General features: G+C 42.3%; 1 protein-coding gene and 1 pseudogene across 1 annotated transcript; both read left to right on the top strand.

Moving 5' to 3' along the window:
• Window positions 1–286: 286 nt before the first annotated feature.
• Window positions 287–24,528, top strand: LOC128451498 (filamin-A-interacting protein 1). Its single transcript, XM_053435361.1, has 6 exons — window positions 287–498; window positions 12,177–12,471; window positions 13,327–13,500; window positions 13,920–14,098; window positions 20,114–22,913; window positions 23,909–24,528. Exons 2-6 carry the CDS (start codon window positions 12,184–12,186, stop codon window positions 24,113–24,115), a joined length of 3,648 nt encoding a protein of 1,215 aa, XP_053291336.1. The 5' UTR covers window positions 287–498; window positions 12,177–12,183; the 3' UTR covers window positions 24,116–24,528.
• Window positions 4,369–4,742, top strand: LOC128451100 (60S ribosomal protein L27-like; annotated as a pseudogene).
• Window positions 24,529–25,305: the final 777 nt, after the last annotated feature.

Raw genomic sequence — 25,305 nt, forward strand, 5'->3', positions numbered from 1 at the left:
GGCCCCCTTTCAACTGCTGAGAGGCCGTGGAACAGTGCCTTCCTTTACCTCCTTCAACCCCCCACACTGTTCTGCCTTTTTTATTCTCACACACTCGTCCACTGGCTTCTGGGAAGGATAGAAAGGGCGAAAGAAAATGAGAGGTGTGTTTAGTGCTGGGCAGAGCAGAACTGGATAGGCTGTGGGAGTTAAAGCAGAGAGGGAGGGTGAGAGAGAGGGAAGTTCCAGGGCTGTGTTACTTCTCTCTACCATTCCCTCCCTGACCTGAAGAAGAACTGACAGAGGACAGACAGAGAGAGATAGAGAGAGAGAGAGAGAGAGAGAGAGAGAGAGAGAGAGAGAGATGGCTCTTGGCACCACTCAGTAGCAGACGCCACAAGTGGACCACACAAGCGAGAGGATACTAGTGGATACTCGACTCCCTCGACTGCCTTTTTTTTTCTTGGATTACTTGGTGTGGCTGCTAATTGCTTAAACCTGGGAACAACACAACGGCAGGTAAGTCGGCTTCTCCTGAGTGTCTTAGATGATGCTCCTGTTCTGTCCATCCGGTCTTCATAAAAATAAAGGGCTCAGGTACAGGTGCTGCTGTGGCCAGACTGTCAACAGTTTGACGAACTTGACAAAATCCAACCCCCTGGCTCCACTTGAGCTGAAGTTGAGCCATGTGAATGAAACAAGTCTTCCACTGAAGCGTGTAATCAATTCAGCCCATTTTAATATATTCAAATAGTATGGATTTCTACGTTTTGAATGAATTATTCAGCCACGAGAAGACAAGGGACTACTCTTAGTGCTGTCAATGGCAATACAGATTTGGCATTGTGGCTATGAATGCATAAAAGAGAGCAGTATGAATCACATTTTATATCACTGTATGAATAAGACTTTTAGTACGAGGGTGTTTTGTGCATTGCATGTGGGAAGAGAAACCCACAATGTCTCCAGTCAACATGGGTAATGGTACACTGAGATGATATGATACTGAGCTTATAGGTTGGTTAATATTTGAAAATCATATGCACACACACACATGCAACCTTTGACCTCCCACATCCGCCAACTCCGACAACCTCCGCCGCACCATCCACCTCTCACTGGTGCACTACTACACACACACATACACTAAAGTGCAAAGACACACACCACTGCTCAACATTAGCAGGCATTCGTGGGTTGCAGCGGGATGACATCTTTCATCCTGATTATTTATGGGTTGTAATTACGCCAGAAATTAATTCCATCAACGTGAGGTCATCGCTCTTTCGGAGGAGACACATGACTCCCGCTTTAGCCGCTGTCCGTTTATCAAGGCGAACATCACCTTATACCTCAGTGAGAAGAAAAGAAGGAAATGTGAAATGTGCCTCTCTCTCAAAAGGGGAATGTAGAGCAGGTGTGGTTCGGTCTGCTGTCAGTGTCCAGGGCCTCACCCTTCCTCTCCCCCGCTGCCTCCCACCCTGTCCAGCTGATGTGGCCTCTTAGCACCCGGTGATATCACCGCCAAAACAAGACAAAGAGAGCTGGTGCAGAGATATCACTCATTAACATTTTTGTGCGTGCTCAAGCTTTATCTGAGCACATCCTCTCTCGCTCGGCCGATGTACCCCGCGAGGTCTGCGGTGGAGCGCCGTCAGCGAAATAGCCACTTGAAAAAGACAGATATGTGAAAGTTGACTGGGCAGTTTGTCCGTCTCAGCATGTAAATCAATCAGTCGTACGGTAAATCAATATTACAGCCCCTGTTTAAACTGAAACCAAGCTGGCTGCGCTTGGGGGTTTGCCAAAGCGGCATTGATTTGAGATGCGTTAAATGTCTGACTGGTTACCTCATGACATGACTCGGTCGCCTGACTTGTTGACCGTGCAGATGGTGACATAGTTTATCTATGAGGTGTAGCATTATCTCATCAAACTCAACATATTGTGTTTGTGAGATTTCTTTGGATTTGTTTATTCGGGGGGGGGGGGGGGGGGGTCAATATAGTTACATATATATTCTCTAAAATTCAAGTTTTTACAGAAATAAACACAAATGTCAGATATTTCTTTGCACACCATAGACTGTTTATATAGTTGGATAACATGACAGCTCCCCAAATGTGAAGCCAAAGTGTCTCTGTTTCCCCCTAGTGGCTGGCTGCAGTATATGTCTTAAATCCCTACTCTTGCATGTTCGTGGAATGAACACTAACCAAACTAAAAAGTTACTATTCATCATATAATTATTTCTCAAAGATGGTTGTATCATTTTAGAAAGTTCCTACCAGCCTGATGTGCTTTAAACAGGGGGTGAAGCAACACGAGCTGAGACTGAGTCGCGATTGGTTGAGTGAGACAACACCTCAATACCTCTGCTCCATCTTCATATGGCTACTACAAAGACTCTGGCCACAAATGCAAAAGATTCCAGTGTTCATATCCAGGATATTTTAGATTAGTGATTAGACTAGATAGTGGGATGAACTGAAGACATGTTGCTGATCCTTATATATAGTTTATGGTACACACCATGTTGTTTATGTTTATATAATATCGCCATATGAATGCTTCGTCACATCATTTGGGAATATTGTGTGTCGTGGTGCATTTCTAGTTCGACAAAATCAGTGTTCATGCTTGGGTGTAGTCTGTGCAATAATTTGAAGTGCATCAATCAATGTGTGCAGCACAAAGAAGACGAATGAGCATGTTCTTTAGCCTTTGTTTTGATGAATTGCCCACCTCTTAACACAATACTTTGGACAATATACAAAAGAATATAAGCAGTTATGAAAAGATAAAATTTCTAACGTCAGTATTTTAGTAATAGTCGCAAAAATGGGCTAATGCAATTGCGAAGAATTTTTTCTCCTTTAAATATTATTCTTTCACATACACATTAACCCTGTTCCTTTCTTACTACTGTATACATTTGTGTTGTATGCAGGTGTCTGTGTGTGCCCATAGGCCACTTCCTTCAAGGATATCTCTATGTGCGTGCACAGATACGCACTATAATGGGAGGTGGAGCTGCATCGCTGCCAGCATAGTCGGTGTCTTTCCCATGCGTCTGGTGGGCCTCAACAACAGCTGTCACTGACATATGCACAGCTCCAGTCGTATACAGGCCTCTGGACTTGAATTCCAAAAATGCAGTTTAGGCACATTTGGATGTTTCACAGAACTGCCGCGCGTATAACTCATGATCTCCTGGGTTTAAAAATAAGTCCTCCAACTCAACAGCAACCCAAGTTCTTCTTAAGACCATTTGATATGTGGTGTGAGATACTGGCTATAAACAGTAGATTGGCAGTTAATTAGTTCTTGACATGACTCAAATTAGAAGTAGTGAGGTCATTCACCAAGTTCACGTGCAGGTTTATCACGTTGTGTTGCAAATGTTTCAGGTTCATTGCAGTTTGTATGTTAACAAGTATTTTCCATTCACAGTTTGTGTCTGGCTTTCTCTTAGAAGAAAGGCTTGATATAAATTCAACAAAAGGAAATATGATTTGACATCATTCCCACCCTTTCTGTCCAACACATGCTTTCCTTCTCTTAGCCATGTTTTTTTTCTCAGGGGAAATGACATAATCATGACTCTTCCAGTGGAGCAGTGTGTGATGATGACAGCTACCCAGAGACCTCATCTGTCCAGTGATGACTCTGAGTATGAGATGATAAACCAGTGTATATTTACAGTTAGTCTTTGTGGTTGATTGTTAGTTTGTGTTGCAGATTCAACACCACACTGTTATTTCACACGACTGTCAGTCAGACAGAGGTCCTCCTTTCTATTCTACTTTATAGTTGTTCCACCTCAAACTATGCACTTCATTGTTTTTATCATAACTCATTTTTGTCCAATACGAAAAAGGTAAACAACCAGAGACAAAAGACGAGAGTCACAATAACAACACCAAACAATACAGTGGTTAAGATTTGAAAAAGTGCAGTAAGCAAGAAGTCCTCAAAAGCTCTCATGACATCACTGGTATAATATAATGATTCCAAGCAAAGATGTTTACTGGTTGACCAACAATTTGTTTTAAGGCTGAATGTTCATGCCCTCAGGTTGCTAAAGACATAAAAAAAAACAGCGGTCAAAGATACATTTTTCAACCTTAAAATCCAGCACAAATGCAGCATATTGTACTTGAAATTGGCCAAAAACCGTCTGCGCATTCACATGCTCCTTGCAAGGTCTCATTTCCCAAGTTGTGAAGCCGTTGCTCAAACTTCGTTGTGTGCATACGCACTTTCAAGTTGGAATGTGAGAAAACAAGGAGGCTTAGAATAAAATGTGTTGTAGTTATGTGTTTAAAACATTAAAAAAAACACCCTGTCAATTCTTTCCAGTAGCGGCGGTGGTAGAACAGCATCAAAATGGGTAAGCTTATGAAGCCTCGGAAGGTGGTGATGGTCCTTGCTGGAAGCTACGCTAGGAGCAAAACTGTCGGATATGCCATCGATCGTGACGATGGCACGACTGACCGCCCTCACAGCCACGCTCTGGTCGCAGGTATCGACCGCTGTCCCCGTTAGGTTACCACAACCATGGGCAAGAAGAAGATTGCCAATAGGTCAAAGATCAAGGCCTTTTTCAAGGTGTTCAACAACAACCGACTCAAGCCCATACTCTGCGGATATTACTCTGGAAGAAACTGTCATCAACAAGGACGTCTTCTGGTCTCAAGCTCAAAGCCAGGAGGTATAAGACGGGCAAGAACAAGTGGCTCTTCCAGGAGCTCAGATTGTAAATTCACTCGGTTTTACAAACTCAAACCCCCTGGCTCTGTTTGGGCTGAATTGTGGCTATGAAGTTTTCCCTGAATAATTATTAACATTGGGATACCAGGTTCATTTAATTGTTGTTTTGGGCTCAGTGGTTTGGTTTTACTGAGACAGCATTGCAGCCAGTTGTTAATACTGTATGTGCTTTTCCTCCTGTGACTTCTCAAACTGTCTGTGTGAAAATGGACTTTTATCCGTTGGTCCATCGCCAGCTCCTATAAAACATTTGATAATTAAATTCAGAGTCTATAAAAACATTACAGTATCACAAGGGAAGAGAGTTCCAACGAATTTAGATGCAGTAGACTTGTTTTATTTCCCCCTCATAGGGCCTGTATGGCCACAAGCAGAAAATGATGTCCACACATATGAGAAATTGAGGAAGTGAAACCACAGAGTGACACGATCCAGAGGAACAAAAGTCCAGTTAACCCTCGGATTGAAACAGTGACAGAGATGTCGTCTAAATCTATGACCTCAAATGGCTGTAATATAGCTGTGGCATCGGCATAATATTAAATAACGTGTCACAAAGTCAACAGGCCTTTCCTGTCAAAACACTGCTCTTAACTGAAAAGGGTCATCAATCATAAGCTTAACATTCCAAAAAAGTCACAAAAACGTCAGTCTTTGAGCAAAGACACTCTTTAGCTAAAAAAGTGATTACACTAAGTGGAATTCCGATCATGTAGACGTTGAGACAAGAGAGTTCAGACAAGTGGCTCGCCCCATGACACCGAACCATATCTCAGTCTGTTTCATCCATATGTTGTCTTGCTGCCTCTATTCATAGAAACAACCAGAACTTGATCTCCTACTTGATCTGCATGCTGAGAAGACGATACCCACTCAAGCCGTTTAGTCCAGAAAGGATCTTCATACGTCAGGTTGGTTTTTGGACCCTCCTGATAGAGCAGATAAAACACTGTTGCTATGGGAACCACTCCCTATTCTGAGGCCACAACTCGTCTTACAAATAACGGATGGGTTCATGTTTTCCATTATGTAGGGCTCGCTGTATATGAAACTAATTTTGACAGATGGGGGTGACTCATGTATTCCAGCAGCTGCGGCGATCCATATGCTCGGTGACGGAGTGGCGCTTTAAGAACAATTGCGTTTGCATGTTTGTGCGACTAAAGTCAAACACGCACTCCAATGTTCATAATTCACCGTTGCTCTCATGACAAAATCCTATCCCCTAACCCTATACCTAACACTCAAAGTGAATATTTAACAAGCTGCAACCAGCACAACTGTCATAAACATGTCATAATTAATATATTACTGATTCAGGAACTGCTCAAGAGGAGATATTTATGATGCAAAGAGAGTTTTTTGCTTAGAGCACTATGTAAGTAATTGCACATGGAGAATTACTAACCTTCCTCCTAGTTCACTCATTAGTGAAACCTTAACTGCTGAAGCTCCAGTGAGAGGATCAGGTTCATTTGACATCAGGAGAATACTACAAGATGAAACCCACCACCTCTGCTGACATTGTGCTCCAGTATGCTACGTCATGTTTGAGGTCTTGTCGCCATGAGGTATTTAAAGAAGTCTTCAACAAGCTGTACATTCTTAGGTTCTGTCCATGAATGCTCTTGACACTTCAATTAGGTATGACTGGAGCAAAAAAAGGTCCTGAAAAGTTTAGTCCTGAGGGAATGTGTGCAGTCTGAGTCGGGGTCAGGACAGAAAACACTGTCCTGTCATCCTGTCATCCTTTGCTGTCTGTATTTTCCTCAAACATGGCTGACCTCAGAAGTCATCGGCCGTTGAGTTTGGAATGTGCTGTCCATCACAGTCCTGGAACATTCGGCAGCACTGTACCCGTGCATGGGAAATAGGTGTCTCACACAACTTTCAATATCCAGACGGATTGTCTTGTAGCTTCGGAATCTCATCTGCAGCTACAGCTTTGATTGAAATTCCCATATCTTGGCGGCCGTGCGTGTTTTTCTTGTAAGGACGGAAGAGCCTCTCGAGCGTAACCGCACTTTATCAGTGTCCTCTGGCAGAGCGGGCTGCCAAGTGCTCGCATGCAAAGAACCTTTCTAACACCTTGTTTGGTCACATTAGGTCTGCGGCGTGAATAAGTGGAAGCTCGCTGAATCAAACTAATCATTTTTTTTCCAATGGCACGTTGTTGCTTTATTTGCAGCTGCTGTTCTCATCTTTCATCTCCAGCAAATTAATATGGCTGAACGCCAAAATATTAAGTCCTGACCTCCCTTGTTACTCGCGTCCTCTCTCTACTTGAACTTCACAGACGTGGACTCGAGATTCCAGACCTCATCATGATAACAGAGAGCATTTCTGCTTTTTTAAACTCTGAACAATAAACACACACAGGATTTAAATTCCGACAGCGCAATGATACATTTTTACTTTACTTTACAATTGATGTCAGATTGATATCAAATGATATATCAAAGAGATAGGAATAAACACCTTGGATGATCTCCAAAGTCCCAAAGTGACATATTTAGATGAGCAACAATCCAAAGCCCATGTATACGAAACTTACGAAAAAATATAAATGTAGTATTATATAATCGAATATACTACAACAGTACTCAGTAAAGCACACATCTCTGCTAAAGCCTAACAGCACCGTTAATATCAATCTAGATGCACAAAATTTCTCACACTCAGTTCCCTAAATATGTCTTTTCCATGATTACTCTCTGATAACATAATAAAAATAGGTTGCGATCTCCCAATAGATTGATCCGCCCCCTGATCAGGACCACACCTACATTTTATGGGTTCTTTCAGGACACATACCACATCCTTCCACTAAGTTTCGTGGAAATACATCTTTTGTATCTTTTGTGTAAACTTGTTTACAAACAAACCAACTAACAAACAAATGGACAGGGGTGTAAATATAACCTCCATAGTGGAAACGTAAGTTGATATTTGCATACTTTTCTTGATTAAATAATGTTAACACTTCAATTGATCATCTAAATCATAACAAATTTATCTTCTGTTTATCGACTAATCAATAAATCGGCCAATTGCTTCCATTCTAAAGCTGCGGGACTGTCACTGAAAATATGAGAGCTATCTGCTACATGTTCTTGTTGACTTGCTGACCAATGACAACATTTTATAGCCCCCTTTTTCCTGCTGGGGAATGGAGGCATATGTTTTTGGTGAGACCTATAAATACTCATATATGTGATGTGACAGCTGGACTAGCCCAAACCTTGGGATAGATTTAGGGTCCTGCTTTAAATTTAGACTGAGGTCTTGACTGAGGTCTCGCAGGGTATTAGGCCACCCTTTCATATTAAGACGTCAAGGTATTAGACGGTGGGCGGTCGCATTGTGCAGATGGCTCAGATGCCATGAATATGTGTAGGCATTGTGGTGGGCATAGGGTCAGAGCTCGGTGTAATGGCTCATTGTCTCCCGGCTCTCCTTTATTTTCCATAAATACAACTGGGAATGTCACGTGTCGGACTGGAATTCTGGACGCATGGCTCACGAATCCCAAAACGTTCCTCTGGAGAATTCATTACATCAGGACAGCAGAAACCAGTCAATGTGGATCAAACAGGGACGAGATCATATTGATGCAAATCTCATCATTAATGGAGCCCATGAAACTGAAGGGATTGTGACCATCTCCCACAGCTGTCCAGGAAATGTCCTGTGTGACATGTCAATATGTGCAACTCAGGAAAGTCGGAGATGTATGAGGTCCTTTTGATGACAAAATCTTAAGACTGCTATTATGAGGATTTTTATTTTAATAATGCATCACCTGACAATGTGTGATGTGTCTGCACATTCCCTCAGTTTACAGAGCGTTTCAGTATCTTTCAGCTCATTGTTTAGGTCTCAAAGACCGACCGATACTTTGGGGCTGTTGCCGTTGAAAACGTCCGATACAGATATAGCTGCCAATATACAGATTGAAAATTCTTTGGCAATGATTCCTGAGATGTCGTTATAGAACCTTTAAAGTCAAGGAATGTAATTAAGGCTTGATATCTACTTTTAACTCTAACTCTGCAATTATTGACTTTGTCATAATACATCCCTTTATCATATATCATCGGTGTTTGAGGAGATTTATATTTAATAATTATTTTTATATTCATATAGCTCTCAACTGTATCGTTTGCCCTGGTGAACGTGAGTGACCCTGACAACGAGGTGAGCTGTTACAGTAGCCTTCTCTGGATTTTCATGGCATCAGCCAAGAATTTAAAAATAAACCACGGAGTGCTTAAGTAAGTGTCGCCCATTTTATCAGCTGTATGCCGTCATCTACAGTATGTTTCTAAGTTTCCTCACTGCCTAGCCCTCAGCGGTGCCCGTGTAAATAACCCTCCACCAGACTCGTTGGCACTGTTTGAATGGTGGCATGTAAATTGCAGCCGTTCTGGACCACAACATTAGACTGTGTGACAGTGAGCAGCACAGCTGAAACCAACAGTTATGGGCAGGACAGAAGGCAGTTGAGAACCAGATATGCTTGGAACCAGTGTGCACTCACTGAACTCCCAATTTCAAGACGGAATGTACCTGATCTGTCGGTTTGTCAGATTTTACTGTTTTCTGGTTTGAACCATGAGATGCAGCGTTATCTTCCACTCGTCTCTCTCATGTTTTCCTGGAAACAGGTGGGATTCAAAGAGCTGGTTTCAAGCATCATTAGAATCTGCTTCAGTCTTAACTCTGTTGACTGCTATTACAGAAGAAGATAAACATTTTTTTCTAAGCAAAACCTTTGAATGACTCACATTCAAGCCTCTCCACATTGCACAGAGAGACTCATTCCTCTTCTGTAGCCATTCACTTCTATCACGTAGCTGATCCCAGATTGCACGCTGAATATATTTGGCGGACTTGCTCAGGATGTCTCAAAGCATGAATCAGAGGTGAGGGTGCTATGACATCAGCAGGGTGCTATGGAGGGGATTTCAGGGGCGTGGGGGTGTTTCTCTGTTTGCAATTAACAAGTGCGTTGATGTCATATCTGAAACTGATCAAGTGCAGTTTCTCGAGAGTTTCAAGGCTCTCGTAAAAAATGTTGAAACACACGTGCGCGCGCACACACAGACACACACACAGATGAGGACATACAGCAACTACAACTTTGACAAGGGCGACATGGAAAGACATACATTATCTCAGCTAGAAATGTGTCTGACAAGTATTTGCATATGTCTGGATAACAAATTGATGTGATGCTGACCATAAGTATTTATCATTTGTGAATTCAAACGCTGATGAAGTCATCTGTTACTAACATGAATCAGCAGTAACATTTGACACTGAGAGTAGGGGAGAGTGGGGTAATGTGAGACATCGGGTAATGTGAGACACCCCCTGTATCTAGGCAACGGTACACATTTGTGGTCATGTGACCATTATGTTTTCAAGCCCCTCCCATTCCCCCCTTACCATGAAGGAGAAGTTGGTGCTGGTGCTGTGGTAATTATGTTTTTTCACAAAAATGTTGTCTTTTTTTTGCTTTTTACTTAATCAACTGTATGAACTTCGAACATATAAAACCATGTGATTGATGCCAGCTGAAGATTAGCCTGAATTGCTAAAAGATGTTTTTTCTAAAATGCTGGCTTTGGGGTAAAGTGAGACAAATACTGTGGGGTAAAGTGAGACATGAAGCACAAGTTAAGTTTAGTCTTAAACATATTCATGTGTAATATTACATTACATATGTTTTATTTTTAATGTCATAAACATTGTAGAAAAGCCATCATGCCAAGAAACTATACACCAGGAAGACAACCTGGGGACAAACACCCCTCGCAGAGATGGAGAGTGCAGCTGCTGAGGTCATGCAAGGAAAGAAGTCCTTAAGAAAAGCTGGAAGGGATAGAAATATTGATAAGACAACCCTCAAAAGATTCATAAAGAAAAGAGAGAAAGGGAAAGTAAAATCAGTAGCCTGGGGTGCAGTAGCTGAGGCAAAGAGAATATTCACAGATGAGATGGAGGAGGAGCTTGCCAAACACTTGAAACAACTAGCTGACCAGTTCCATGGCCTTGCTCCAGTTAAGTGCCGTGAACTGGCATTTGAATACGCGGAGAAAAACAATATCCCTGTCCCTGCCAATTGGACAGAGAAACAATTTGCAGGTAATCTAGGGTGTGCAAGAGATCACATGAATCATAATAATCATAAATGTGTAAATTTTACAGATATATCATTTTAGCTCGCCTAGAGGGGAGGAAATGTAAAAAATGGCTCACATTACCCCGCTCTCCCCTACCTAGTTATCAAGCACTCAGTGAAATTGTAACATTTAGATAAAGATAGTGGATAAATAGTTTGCAAAAACGTTATAATATACAGATGAAAGAGTGACATAAATGTAGGACTTGGGAAATACATACATATTGAAATATAATTTTTATCAAAAGCAATGTAAAAAATAGATTCAATTTATATTGCTTGTGCATTAAGGAATTATATAACACTAAACTGATTGACCTCAGGTTTATAAGGTGTTTTACTGTTCATCCTTGAGCTGGGTTGCTGCACGATAAATTATTTAACAGAGTTTATCAAATGTATGGACAATAATATATATTTATATTGCAGACTATCCACATCTGCAATGCTGAATAAAATGCAGCACTTGGAACATAACACATGTGAGAGGTACAGAGCCACACTGATAAGGCTGTGTGAGGTCCTTCAGGTTACTTAAAATTGGAACCACTGATGTATTACATATAAGTGAAGAGTACATATATGCACCGCTGTAGCTCCTCTGTGTTATTCTCCCAGCTCACTGTGTGTTTAAGTAATCAGGTTTACAGCATAAGCTGCCCCCTCAACAGGACCTGTGATGTTATAAGTGATTCATGCGGGGTAATTAAATTTAGAGTCTGTCATCAACAGATTTATGATCAGGTTCTGGATAAAATGTTGGAGTCAGACTTTTTTAACGTGAGCAGAAAAGGTTAGAACACCCAGGGGTGCCACAAATGTGCCTCCAGACCATCAACCCTCAGCATCAGATACACAACGCCTGTGAGGGGACGTGTCAGGAATGCACACACACACTCCCACGCACCCACACAGAAACACAGTGCTATGGATATTCATTCCACAATAGGAATGTTACACAGATCAATATCATGGGTGCAGTACGTTTGTGTCTGGGTGAATGTAGTGGATAAAAGTAGGTCAGTAAAGCGGCTGGGAATTCACTAGATAAGGAAGGTGGTAAAACTCTCTCTAACAATCACAATCTGAACTGCAGTTGACAGATATTCAGATGCCAAACTTTCAACTGAAAATGTTTGTTTAAAACAAATTGTTCCAAAAAAAAGACAAGAAATGAACTATTTGCTCTAAAAATAAAATTAAAACCTTCCTCCTGTTTCCTCTTTCCTTGGTGCAGGTAGAGGATGCGGTCCAAAAACAGCGGCGTGGAGAGAGAGGCCAACGGCGTCCTTGGGGTTCCGCAGGACGACCACGAGAACAGCCAGGAACAGGAAGTGGGTTTGCCCGTGAAAAGCCTGAAGACCAAAGTTCAGCAGAATGAGAGCGAGGATAAGGTGGAGGTGGAGGTGATCACAGATAAAGAGAAGCTGCTGTTTGATTCCTCTGAGGCCAGAGAGAAAAGAAGGGACATCATGGACCTGTCCAGAGAGGATCTGCTAAAACTGCTTGGGATCATGGAGGGAGAGGTTCAGGTGGGTTTCAATGTTAGTCTCACTTTGCATGTGACCTTTGACCCCTTACCCGCTGTAATTTGTATAGGGTCAGAAAAAATACCTGTGAAAGGCATCGTGGAGGAACACAAAAGCAGTTTGTTTAGGAAGTGCATTTGAATGCTTTGGATTGAGTTTAACTATAATTTCTTGCACAATAGCGCTATCTTGTGGTTGGAAATGGCACCATGCAAGTATGTGAGGGCAGATTTGCTATGTGTTTAGAATGTGACAATATTGGAGGAATTGAGAGGCTATTCCCTTTAAACAGGTTCCCGGTTGGAGTGAGTGCAAACTCGTCCTTCTCAATCCAATATGTTGTACCAGAGGTTTTCAGACTGAGAGGTGGGCCTCCTTCAGTGAAAATATATCAGAAAATACAAATCTAATTGAATTTCTATAGCACTTATCCAAAAAAGGTTTCAAATGGAATTAGAAAAATACATGAGAATGAAAACAAGACAAAACCTAAATATATATATTTTTTTTTTAACATTCGCTAAAACCAGCTAAAAAATCTAGCATTTAAAAATGCTTTCCTATGAAAATAAGTTTTAAACATTGAATTAATCCTGAAGACTTGAATTAAGGTGGGATTTTGTGAAAGATAGTTCAGAGATTCAGTGGTTTATAAAACAGACATTTGTGTTCATATATTTGATGCAGTCTGAAGATTCTGTCTTTTCTCAACAGTTGATGCTTAAGCAGGATTTAGACAAACTTGACGAGTAAACTAAGGTGGGGTGAGGGCGGAGGTTCTCCTCTGAGAAGAGGCCCACAGCCTCGGACCCCTGTTCTACCCCATCTATAAGTCTTTTTATGTCTATGTCATTTCAGGCCAGAGAGGACGTCATCGGCATGCTAAAGTCCAAACAGACTGAGCCAGAGACCCTCGAGTCCCGTTACGGCTCTGCAGTTCCCAACTCGGCCCTCCAGGCCCTGCAGAGAGACGGCTTCAACACTGGCACTGAGCCACACAACCACAGTGTCTACCAAAAGCCTATGGCTGAGGTCAGTGTGCAGCTCGGAGTAACTGCAAGGCTCTTGCTTTCAGGAAACACATTAAATCGAAATTTTATGGATGATGATTATCTTCATTGACTGGTTTATGGGCCGGACTGCGTAATTTACAAAAGACTAAATCAAGAAGTCTAAAGAGAAACAATAAAGAAGAGTTATCAGATCTAAAAATATATTACATAGTATATTGAATCAGTGTCACTTTTGTAAAATTACAAAAATGAATGTCTAAAATTTCTTGGAAATGTAATTAAATTATTTCTCATTTATATCTGTTACATTGCATTGTTACATTGCAATAACAAGTAAAATTTATTTCAGAGGGTAAAAGCTTGAATGTGATAATCCTGAATACTTATGAAAAGTGTCCATTACAGCAGATTAAATTTGTCTGGGTCTGTGGTTGTCAGCTGGAGCGTCTGCAGGAGAAGCACAAGGACACGTACCGGAGGATGCTAGGTCAGCTGCTGCTCGCTGAAAAGTGCCACCGCCGCACCGTCCACGAGCTGGATACAGAGAAACGCAAACATGTGGACTACATGAACAAGAGCGACGACTTCACCAACCTGCTGGAGCAGGAGAGAGAGAGGTGAGGATGGAAGAAGAGAAGTGTGGGAATTGGGGCTTAGAACTATATGGTCTTATTATTTAAATGATAGTATTTAATATCTGAGAAGTTCACTGTCGTTTCAGAGATGTATCAAATCAAGGAAACATAAGAAAAGACAGCTTTCACACAGTAGCATATTTTTTTTTGTCATTAAAAGTTTTGTAACATTCATCGATATGTATTAAAACACAGAATAGGTTTGTAGTACTGACATATATTTTCATTGGATTGGATATGTATCAGATGGAAAAACAGTCATTTTTATGTACAGTTTATATGGTACTACACTTATAGATCTTACAATTTGAATTTAAATTGTAAATATAACTTTATTTGCTATACTGATTCAAGCAAAATGTGTTTTTCATATAGAAAGTTTGTTTGCACCCTAGACTGGTAAATTAAGTTTTAGGAGGAAAGAGGAAATGGAAGCAGGAGAAAGCAGTAGAGGAGGAGAGGAGTGGTGAGGGAGAGGAGTGACAACATGATTTAGAGCCAGCATGATTTATAAAAGCAGTGTGGAATATATAAAGTGGAGTGGGGGGGGGGGGGGGGGGGGGGCTGATGGAATGCATCAACTTTGGAGAATGTGTGAAAGACGGACTCATCAACCTGGCGAGAGGACGAGGGTGAGGATGGAGGGAGCTGGTTAGTGAAGTGATAACCTCACATACCATGACAGGGAGAGGTGCATATAGATCGGGGACGGGAGTAGCGAGGCGGAGTGGAAAACTGTAACTGGGGAAGGGGTCAGGGTGTGTATAGAGGATGTGAGGAGGAGTATCGGGATGAAGGCCATTTCACTGGAGCTAATCTCCCATGACCTCATCTGTAGAGTGAAGTCATCGCTGTGGGTGAGTCAGGGCTTGTTGGTCAACAGGGGATCGTGGGGAGGCGGATGGTTGCATCTCGTGTGTGTGTGTGTGTGTGTGTGTGTGTGTGTGTGTGTGTGTGTGTGTGTAGAGGGCCTCACAGGGATGAAACAAACTCAAGGAGTGGATGTGCGCTGAATGTCTATGAGAGAGGAGGAGGTCCCTACTAATTAAAGTCCTCACACATGAAAGGGTTTAATTGGCTGCTGCTTGTTGAGGAATGTATTTCGTTGCAATTCCCAGTGATTAACACATCACTGCCCATTCTCACTCAACAACCCTGAAAGGTGGGGATACTCTGTGCATCAGATGCAAGTGAATACGCGGTTCTCTGGTGAGGTTGCACATGTGAGCGAGGAGGAGAGCGACCTGCAGTAATGTACAGTAAAGTGTATTCACCGCCAGTCAAAGGTGAGGCAGACTGGAAACCACTTACATGCCACATTTCATGAACTGTCTAAACTTCAAACAGCTCATTTCGCAGCACTGACCGAGCCGACACGCAAACACACACACACACACACACACACACACACACACACACACACACACACACACACACACACACACACACACACACACACACACACACACACACAGCTTCTATACCTTGGGCTTTTACTGCAGGACGCAGGAAACAGACCGTGGAAGTTAAATCACAGACATGACAGTTGAGCTGCCATCAGACGCCGAGGGAAACGGCGGGGAAATGAGCAGCAGACTTTCAGCTTCAGTGTTCCGGCTTCTCCTCAGGCTGGTTTCACGGGACGAGGGAACAAGGGCAGTTATGATTTAGAAAGTTTCAATGAATAATTTGTTCTTGAGTGTAAATCAATGCTGAGGCCTAAATTTACTTGTCTTCAGAGTGAAGGTGGGTGTTTTATGATTTCAACAAACTTGCCGTGCCTGGAACTGATACCATTCGGGTTTCGTACGAGAGAACACATATTATGTTCGAGGGAGGATTTGGTTTGACTGACATCCTACTGAACTTTTACTGTTGCATGAATGTGTGCATGAGTGAGTGCAGGGAAGTTAAGCCTAGATAAAATCTTAGGATGAAAGTCAAGCAGCGGGTTTTCCCTTTGATGTGCAAGTAAATCAGTGCAGTCTAGCATCTTTTCAAACGTGGTAGTGACAGTACAGGAGGGCTTTTGGGAAGCTGTGAGGAGAAACATGACAGCACCTCTTGAGGGTGTATTCAGGCACAGTGCTGCTTTCTGTTTAAATTATTACGATCTATATTGAGGGGGGAAACCATAGATAAAGAAATGAAACCAAAATATCATGAAACGCTGCCATGTTGCACATTTGGAGCCAGACTTTGTGGTAGCGATCAGGGATAGAGCGGCTGTACACACCCTCGACCAATTGTGAATAAGTCTTAAATGCATTTCTGCTCAACATTAGAAATGAAATGGATGCAGTCTTCTGTCCGTTCTATCTATCTGTAAATTATGTCAACATTTTTACATGTCTTCTTGCATGTGAACATAATAATAGCCAATAGAAATGGCTGACAGTCAGCATTGACTTCAGTTTGAAGCATATGACACAAATCACGCTCTTCATGAAACCTCACTTCCCTTTCACTTGACTCTCAGTTTGCATTCTAGAAAGAGTTGACTTCCTTCTATTGCCAGGTAGTAACCAGGAGGTTCCTTGGTTCACTCAGGTAGGCCTCTGTCACCAAGGACAGAGGAAAGGGGGTGATCTCTTCTCTGATCTGACAGTGCCTGCAGAGCCCAGGTTCTTCTATTTGTTGCCACAAAAGGACACAAAACTGTCCTGGAGTGTCACAAGAATGAGGGTCGTGGAAGGAGAACAAATATAAAACAGAAGGAGAAAAAATGTCTAAAGCCACGTTTAGGAACTTTAGCCTCGGAAAAGAAACCTTTGCAGGATCTTCTTGCATTTCTACTGGAACAGGGTCTAAATTAAGTAGGGTGGCCACGCAGTGCTAAACATACCTGAGAGCACATACCTCTGACAAGGCTAACACCCTCTGTTATCAGAATGCTGCAATCCTTAGATCCAAGAAAGTTTCTCAGAAAACCTTTCCATTGTTTTCTGTAATCCTGCCAACAAACAAAAAAAACCTGATGAAATCTTAATAGAGCACCTGCTCTGCATGAAACTATCAGCGGCTAACACCTCTACTGGGGTATGCACAAATCCGCCATCACGGGCACCGCTCTGTTTGACAATCAGTCTCTCAGGTGAAATGGAGGCATGTCATCGTCTCGTCCTTATCAGTGTGTATCTCCTCCAGCCATCTGGGCGAGAGCGAAGAGAGAGAAGCCCGAGGTCTTGTGCCAAACAGCTGCAGGAATGCAGAGGATGGGCACTGAAGAAGACGTTTCTGACGGACAGCCACCGGCCATTAACACCCTCTGAGACAACAGAGCACTTTATATGTCAGGAGGTTTAAATATTTGAGGGGCATGGTGGTATGTGTCACAATTGAGAGAAGAAATGACCGCCATTTGTGAGGCGAGTGCATACAGTCACACACACAAAATGAAAAGGTCTGAATGGTTGTTTTCTTTGTCATTTGAACCCAAACTACACATTATTCAAGAATCCGTTGGCGCATTCTGAGCACAGCGCAGTGTGTAGACCTACTGTGAATGCCGGCCTCTGATTTCTCTCTTTTCGCACCATATCAGTCTTGCATTATGTACATTATCACCGACTCTCTTGCTCAACACTTAATGCTTTTTCTCTGTCAAGAAAGGTCATTACAGCTTTGACAGCTTTTTGGCAGCTCGCGTCTCCTTCAGTCCTCAGCTTCCTGATGTGGGGGGGTTGGCTTCAGTGCCTCTGAGCACATTCCCAAGGAAACATGGGATGAAATGTTGTTCCATGATGAAAAAAAAGCCCACTTGTGGATTTTGGGCCTGGCTTGTACATCACACCTGTGTACCTGCGCAAAAAATGTGTTTATGTTTCTCAAGCACTGTTTGTAGTTGTTGAGGATACTAACACCCTCGTTCCAACAATTTCTTAAACCAGGCATTTTCTTCAAACAAGAATGGCGCTCAATAGAGCTTAAGTTTGAACAAACTGCTCCATATTTCACACATTCATAGATATCAGCTCCATAAATGTACCTGTTTCCCATCAAGACCCGTGAATTATTCTTTGGGAGATCAGAATCTCCTTGGCGGAGGCAATTAAGGTGATATATTAACATCCATTTAATTACTATAAAATAATAGGAACAAGGAGCAAGTACTATTATCATAGTAATTAGTATAGATATATATATATTTATATTTATATTTATATTTATATCATATCGCATATAGCCAAGCATCTGTATCTGCCACTGGATGCAGTCACTTAATCCATAGTTATTTCTAAATGAAACTATAGTTCTTACATTACCTGACCACTGGTGCCAAAACCCCCTGACATCATGACTTTGACCTTTGCAGGAAAGTAATTTTGGATTGCCAATTACTAGGGTGTCAGTGACATCTGACTGTGTAAGTATGCATTTTAAGAGCTGGATAGTTCGTTTCTACAGTAGCCAGGCATGCCAGCTAATGCTACTTGGCAATGAATCCTGCAATGAATCCGTGTTGGATGTTTACTGTCAACTGCAAACTGAGAAACAACAGGATTTCAATTTGAATTCATCTGCAGAGATTTGTGAAACTTTGTAGTTTTTTGATTTACTTGATCTGCATAGTTTCATGGCAAGAGTCTGGGCATATAGCACTTCATAAACCTATCGTCATGGATACGCTCAATCCTCCTAGATCTCCCCCGCCTCACGGGAGACATTAGACTCATCCATATCTGGTTTTCTCATCACATGTAGACTTCGCAGGGATACAGGTACAGTGGCCAAACACCAATCTTGAACCAAACCAGATTTTGTCAGAAAGAAATGTTAATATTTATCAGTCTCTCTCATCCATTTGTAAACCTTCAGGATTAAAATAACTGTCCATAGTTGTTTTCCATTAAACAAGACATGTTTTATGAAAGCAGGAAATTTGGAGAGGGGTAGCTTGCCAAGACACTCCTCCTGTGGCAAGGGCCCCACCCCCTTCACAGAGTCCAAACCCGAACAGCACGAACGCTCCCATACACACCTTATATGGATGAGGTGACAACACACACAAGAGGTCTGCTTGTGCTCCACTGTATTTATTCACCTCTCATTGTACTGAGAACCTGCTTGGACTGTGACAGTGGAAGGTCTGTGGAAAAGGAGGCTCCTGGTGCATCTTATGCATCTGTGGATTTTATCTAACAGCAGAAATGTCCATGTGGTTGTTTGTAGAGCATCAATAGAGGGTAAGTTTTAGTTTAATTTATTTCTGTGCTGTCGAACTCCATTTGAGGTGACAGGACATGTATGTAGAATATGCACCTGAATCCTTGTTGTCCTGCCGGTTGCAAACTCATTTGGTTTTTTTTACAATGCAAAATGTTCTGATTGAATATTGCATTAGTCTGAGTGTACAAAGAGACCATGCAGCTTTGCATTCAATCTGCTTTGCATGAATTTGGTCGGAGCAGGAGAGGAGAATGTGCATGAGCAGCATAGAAAGAAGCTGAGAGAAAAGAGGAGCACTTGGTGAGGGGACGTTAAACTTTCACGAGCAGTTTGTGTCCTTAGTTTCTATCCCATCAATGAAAACAATGTTTGAGTTGTGCTGTAGTATAGATCCTTACTAGTTTACCCTCCCAATCTTTGTGTTTGTTCTGCATAGTAACACAGCATATAAGATCTTTTGTGCACGACATGCAGTATATCTGTGACGACATTGCCTCTTTTTTTTTATCTTGGATGGATTAAATTACTTGAGTTACTTGATGTAATTTCAGCATCCTGAATTTCAGTTTTTACTTTTAATATGTACGACATTTTTGTATCTTTGGTTTGTGTCTTACAGTGGTGTGATTTGAGATCATTACTTCCATAAAGAGAGAACACCTTCAAACTAGTCTGAACATAATAAGTAGGATCATTCACATCATTGAAACAATAACTAGAATAAAACATTACATTCTGGGGTAAAAATAATTCATTTTACTTGACACAGATGGCTAATACAGATACAGAGTTCCTGATTTTTGCCTTTTTTTCTCCTCCTAATTTTAGACTGAAGAGGTTACTTGAAAACGAAAAAGCCTACCAGGTCAAAAAGGAGAAGGAGCACTCTAAACGTCTGGCCAAGGTGCAAGAGGAGCTGGTCAAACTCAAGTCCTTCGCCCTGATGTTGGTCAATGAGCGCCAGCAGCACCTGGAGCAAATGGACCAACAGAGCCAGCGGATGCAGGATCTCAGCCAGCAGCTGCAGCAACGGGAACAGGCACTGAGTGAAGCCAGGGAGCATGCCCAGGAGGATGGCCACAGGGTGCTGAGCCTGGAGGCTGAGCTGAAGGAGAAATCAAATAAGCTCACCCAACAACACGAAGAAATGAGTGCCAAGCTGGCCAGTCAGGAGAGCCACAGCCGTCAACTCAACGTCAAGCTTTTAGGGCTTATGCATAAAGTGGAGGAGCTGGAGGAGAGCAACAGGGCCCTGAGGAAATCTGAGGAGGAACTGCAGGAGCTCAGGGAGAAGATTGGCAAAGGGGAGTGTGGCAACTCCAACTTGATTGCTGAGTTGGAAAAGTTGCGGAAGCGGGTGCTGGAAATGGAAGGAAAGGATGAGGAGATTACCAAGACTGAAATTCAATGTAGGGAGCTGAGAAAGAGGCTTCAAGAGGAGGACAATACAGGTAAAGACCTAAAGCTAGAAGTGGAGAAGCTCCAGAAAAGGATGATGGAGTTAGAGAAGCTTGAGGATGCATTCAGTATCAGCAAGTCTGAGTGTGCGCAGTTACACACTGCTTTAGAGAGGGAAAAGGGCCTTAGCAAAGAGCTCTCAGATGAAGTCGTAGCTCTCAGGATCCGTATGAAAGAGCTTGAGTCTTCAGAACTCAAGTTGGAAAAGTCTGAACTGAGTCTTAAGGATGACCTGAGTAAGCTGAAGTCACTGACGGTTGCTTTGATGGAAGAACGAAAGACCCTAATGGAAAGAATGAAGTCAGGTGAGAAGAAACAGGAGGATTTGAGTACAATGGTCAAGGTTGAGCAGAGTAAGGTCATGGAGGTGACTGAGAAACTGATAGAAGAGAGCAAAAAGCTCCTGAAGTTAAAATCAGAGATGGAAAACAAAGTAGGAACTCTTACCATAGAAAAGGGGGAGCTAAGCAATAAGCTAGCTTATGAAATCGATACATCTAAGGATCTCAATTCTAAAGTCAGCCAAATGAAAAAGAGGTTAGATGGATTTGAGCAAGCAGAGAAGCTGTCAGTGAAGAATTTGATGAAAAGTGACCCGGGACGAACACCTGACCCCATAAGAAGAGAAGACAACCAGGTTAACGATCTGACTTTTGAAATTGAGCGCCTGAAAAATCGCCTCAAACAACTTGAAGTGGTAGAAGGAGACTTGATCAAGACGGAGGATCAGTACGACATGTTGGAAAAAAGGTTCATGACTGAGCAGGACAAAGCCAACATTCTCTCCCGGCAGGTTGAGGAATTGAGGAATCAGATAGCTCGGAACAAAGCGATTGAGAAAGGAGAGGAGGACAGCCAGGAAGAAGACCTCCGACAACGATGCAAGAGAGAGGAGGTCAAAACGAGGGAACTGCAGGCTGATGTAGTTGCTCTCAAAGAGAAGATCCATGAACTGATGCACAAAGAAGACCAACTTTCTCAGCTGCAAGTAGACTACTCTGTCCTGCAGCAGAGGTTCCTGGAAGAGGAAGAGAAAGCAAAGAACATGGGAACCGAAGTTTTCCATCTCACCAAAGAGTTGGAGATAGCAAAGCGCCACAGTCGAGCACTGAGGCCCAGCTTGAATGGGAGGAGAATGGTGGACGCGGCTGTGACTTCCACTGGAGTACAGACAGAGGCATCGTCGTCTGGGCCTGCAGAGGAGGATACCCCAGCTGTGTTTATCAGGAAGTCGGTTCAGGAAGAAAATCACATCATGAACAACCTCAGACAGAAGTGCCTCAAAAAGTCAGAAAAGTCTATTGAGCGTTGTCCTTCATCGAGCAGCGACATGGGCTTGAAGAAATCTTGGATTCCCTGGATGAGGAAAAAGGACAACCCCTCCCAAGAGACCAGCTTGGAAAAGTCTCTGCACATTAATGGAGGTCATATGCCCTCTGAACTGACCATGTCCCCAAAGCAAGGGCAGCCCTTACACATCCGAGTAACACCAGACCATCAAAACAACATGACCACTCTTGAGATCAGAAGCCCTACGAGTGAGGACGTTTTCTCTAGCTCAGCTCCCCTCAGCCCCAACCCAGCTCAACCTAAATCAAGAATCACAATCATTCCCAGCTACTCTGCCCAAACCCCCAAAAGAAAGCCCACCACTGGACATCAGGGTCTTGAAAGAACAAAGTCTCCAGTCACCATCACAACTATATCCAGAGCCAAATCTCCTGAGAGCAACCGACCTTGCTCCACTGCTTCAGGCAGGCCATTGTCCCCTGTCTCCATTATGACAGTCAGCACTTCTGTAGTTTCTGAAGCCTCCGCCTCCCCAGAGCCACAGGAGATGACTATGGGCCGAGCTGTGTTCAAGGTTACCCCAGAGAAGCAGATGGTCCCGGTGCCTATACGGAAGGGTCACAACAGCACCAGCATCATCACCACCACTGAAGATAATAAGATCCATATTCACCTAGGCAACAGCATGACCCCAAAGATGGTCATCAGGCCAGTGGCTGCTGTGTCAGAGAGCAGAGAGATGACCTTATCAACTGGGACAGTTTTGCGCTCGCCCCGCCAAATCACCACCACTACTACCAGGAGCTCACAGAGCAAAGTGATGAGCAGTATCACGATTTCCCCTGTTACCTCCTCCACATCCAAACCAACACAAACCATGGTAAATTTTATTTCGAGGTTCAAGTAATCCTTATTATGAAATAATGTTTTCCTCGATCCCGATAGGAAAAAACTAAATTGTCACTGACATTCTCCGGACATTTTGCTTGAGGGTTTCCAGGATAGTTCTATTCAGAGCAATTGATTTAGACATTTGCATTCAGAAATGTTTAGGAAAATGTCCAGACCTCAGGGTATGTCTGAAAGAATCTTAAACTAATCTCATCCCTTCCATGAAAAAGGCGATATTTCCCATAATGGCTAACTATTTAAAATTCCATTAAAATACAAAAGTAATTTAAATTCACATGGTCCCCAGCAAAGACCTTTTTGCCTTTAATACATCCAGGTTTAGAGACAACTCAATACAGCAGAGGTAGCCCAATTTTTTCTTGTACTGATTTGTTTTTGTTTTTACTCTACGAGATGTTTCATAAGGTGAATTAAGTTCACTCACAGCTTCATCTCACAGGGACAGAAATGGGTCAGGAAGCAGCTCTGTGTTGGTGTTTCAGTGGACCTTATAACTTGCTCTTTGTGGATCAGATGGCTAGCGTGACAGAAACACCCCTATGGGGAGGCCTAAGAACGGCAGCGCTAATGATGTGGCATTTTGCCACCCCGCTTCAGTCATGCTGTAATTTATAGTTGTTACACAGTGTTTACATACACAAACAGCCATGCAGGGCTCAGTGCCCTCTGGCTGACACAAAACAGCACTACACCAGGACCGGCACGCCGAAACTTGGCCTGCACGAGAGCTCACCCACTAGGATTTAAGTGAAAGAATGGATAAATATTTACATTTTTCCTTCACACACTTCCTATGGTGCAGATGATCAGTTAAATTGTTTGGAAATTCTTGCTTTTTTCCTCTTCCCGTAATGGGGTTTTCCTTTATTTATTCATTACGTTCGCCTCAAGTGCTCCCTGTCTTCATTCCCATGTCTGAGAAACTGTAACTCTTTCACTGTCTCTCTCTCTCTCTTTTGTCAGACCGGGCATGATGCCCAACAGCCTCGCACGGGGCTGACCCGAATCCCAATGTCAAAGAGCCTGAAGACGGGGAAAGCTGTGCTGGGATCCATGGGCATCTCGGGGGGAGTGAAGCTTGAGTCGCGAGCCGAGACACAGTCTATGAGGATAGAAGTGAGGAAATCCACTGTGAACAGCAATGCTCTACAAAATGGAGGCAAAGCCTGATTGACTCAATAATAGTCTCCACATACAATTTTCAAATACATTATCTAAATTTGGGGCTTCAGAGGGATTAAGACAACACTCACAATAAGAAAAAAGCTCTGATGTCTCTAACCAACTATTTCATAACCAAGCCATTTATTTTTGTAAAGTATTTTATACTTCTTAGTCTCATATCTATTTCTGTGATATGGATGAATTCATATTCTTTGTATTATCAGTATGTATTGTGATGGGCATTTGGGTTGAATATCATATCGGACTGTGCTGCTACTAACTGCCTCGTGCTTTGAGTGACTTTGTGGATATATTTTGTATTGAACCGTTATAGACCAGAATACTTTACTAATGTAAATTATGTTTATTTTTTTCAGTGAAAGATATGTACTTAATATGTGTTATAAAATAAATATCTGTTCAAAGGGTCGTGTGACTTGCTTATTTGCACAGAAAAATAAAAAAACATCTCAATGCAACAAATACAAAGGCACAACTGTGTACATCCGGTAAGATCTATTGCATGCAACTGTTTCCTTTGTCTAGTTCAGGGGTCTCAAACTCAAATTACCTGGGGGCCACTGGAGGCAGTATCTGGGTGAGGCTGGGCCGCATTACGTATTTCACAAAAAAAACTTTGCTAAAAAAATCCGTACTTCTCAAATGTCCTTATTAACAGTTATTTGACTTCAATGGGTTCTTCTGAACATGAATAGAATATTGAAGAACATGAACGGTCCTTCTGAACATGCTTTCTCTTGCCTACTTCTTGCTGCCAGATCCGGTACCTCTCGTATCGAAAAAAGTTATATTAATATGAATATTTAAAAAAGTTTTTAAAGAAATAATTAAAATAAAATATAAAAATATAATGTAATCACTAGAAAATTACGGAGCCCCTGTTGACATCGGTGAATAATTAATAATTTGTGGCCACGCAATAACAAGATAATCTAATAAATTATATATAAAGCTTTCTTAACAACAGCATCCCATTTCATAAAATAATAACAAATGCAGACTTCTAAGATGGACCAAAATAATTATGCACAGCTTCATGTACAGTCTGTGGCTCGGTGCGTAAATGTCCCCACCAGAGGATGAGGGAGTTTAAATCATTAAAATTCATCCACACATATCAGGTGTAAATAATAATGTAAAACAGCCCAGACTGTTAAATGTAGATATTAGCTCAA

Source organism: Pleuronectes platessa, chromosome 11, assembly GCF_947347685.1.
Source record: "Pleuronectes platessa chromosome 11, fPlePla1.1, whole genome shotgun sequence".
In the NCBI taxonomy this organism is placed as follows: Eukaryota; Metazoa; Chordata; class Actinopteri; order Pleuronectiformes; family Pleuronectidae; genus Pleuronectes; species Pleuronectes platessa.

What these genes read in the sequence shown, in the direction of transcription:
- LOC128451498 (XM_053435361.1), top strand. Translation starts at nt 12,184, where the DNA reads ATGCGGTCCAAAAACAGCGGCGTGGAGAGAGAGGCCAACGGCGTCCTT. An exon ending in TCATGGAGGGAGAGGTTCAG is followed by an intron (nt 12,472 to 13,326) that starts GTGGGTTTCAAT and finishes ATGTCATTTCAG; the next exon opens with GCCAGAGAGGACGTCATCGG. An exon ending in CCAAACCAACACAAACCATG is followed by an intron (nt 22,914 to 23,908) that starts GTAAATTTTATT and finishes CTCTTTTGTCAG; the next exon opens with ACCGGGCATGATGCCCAACA.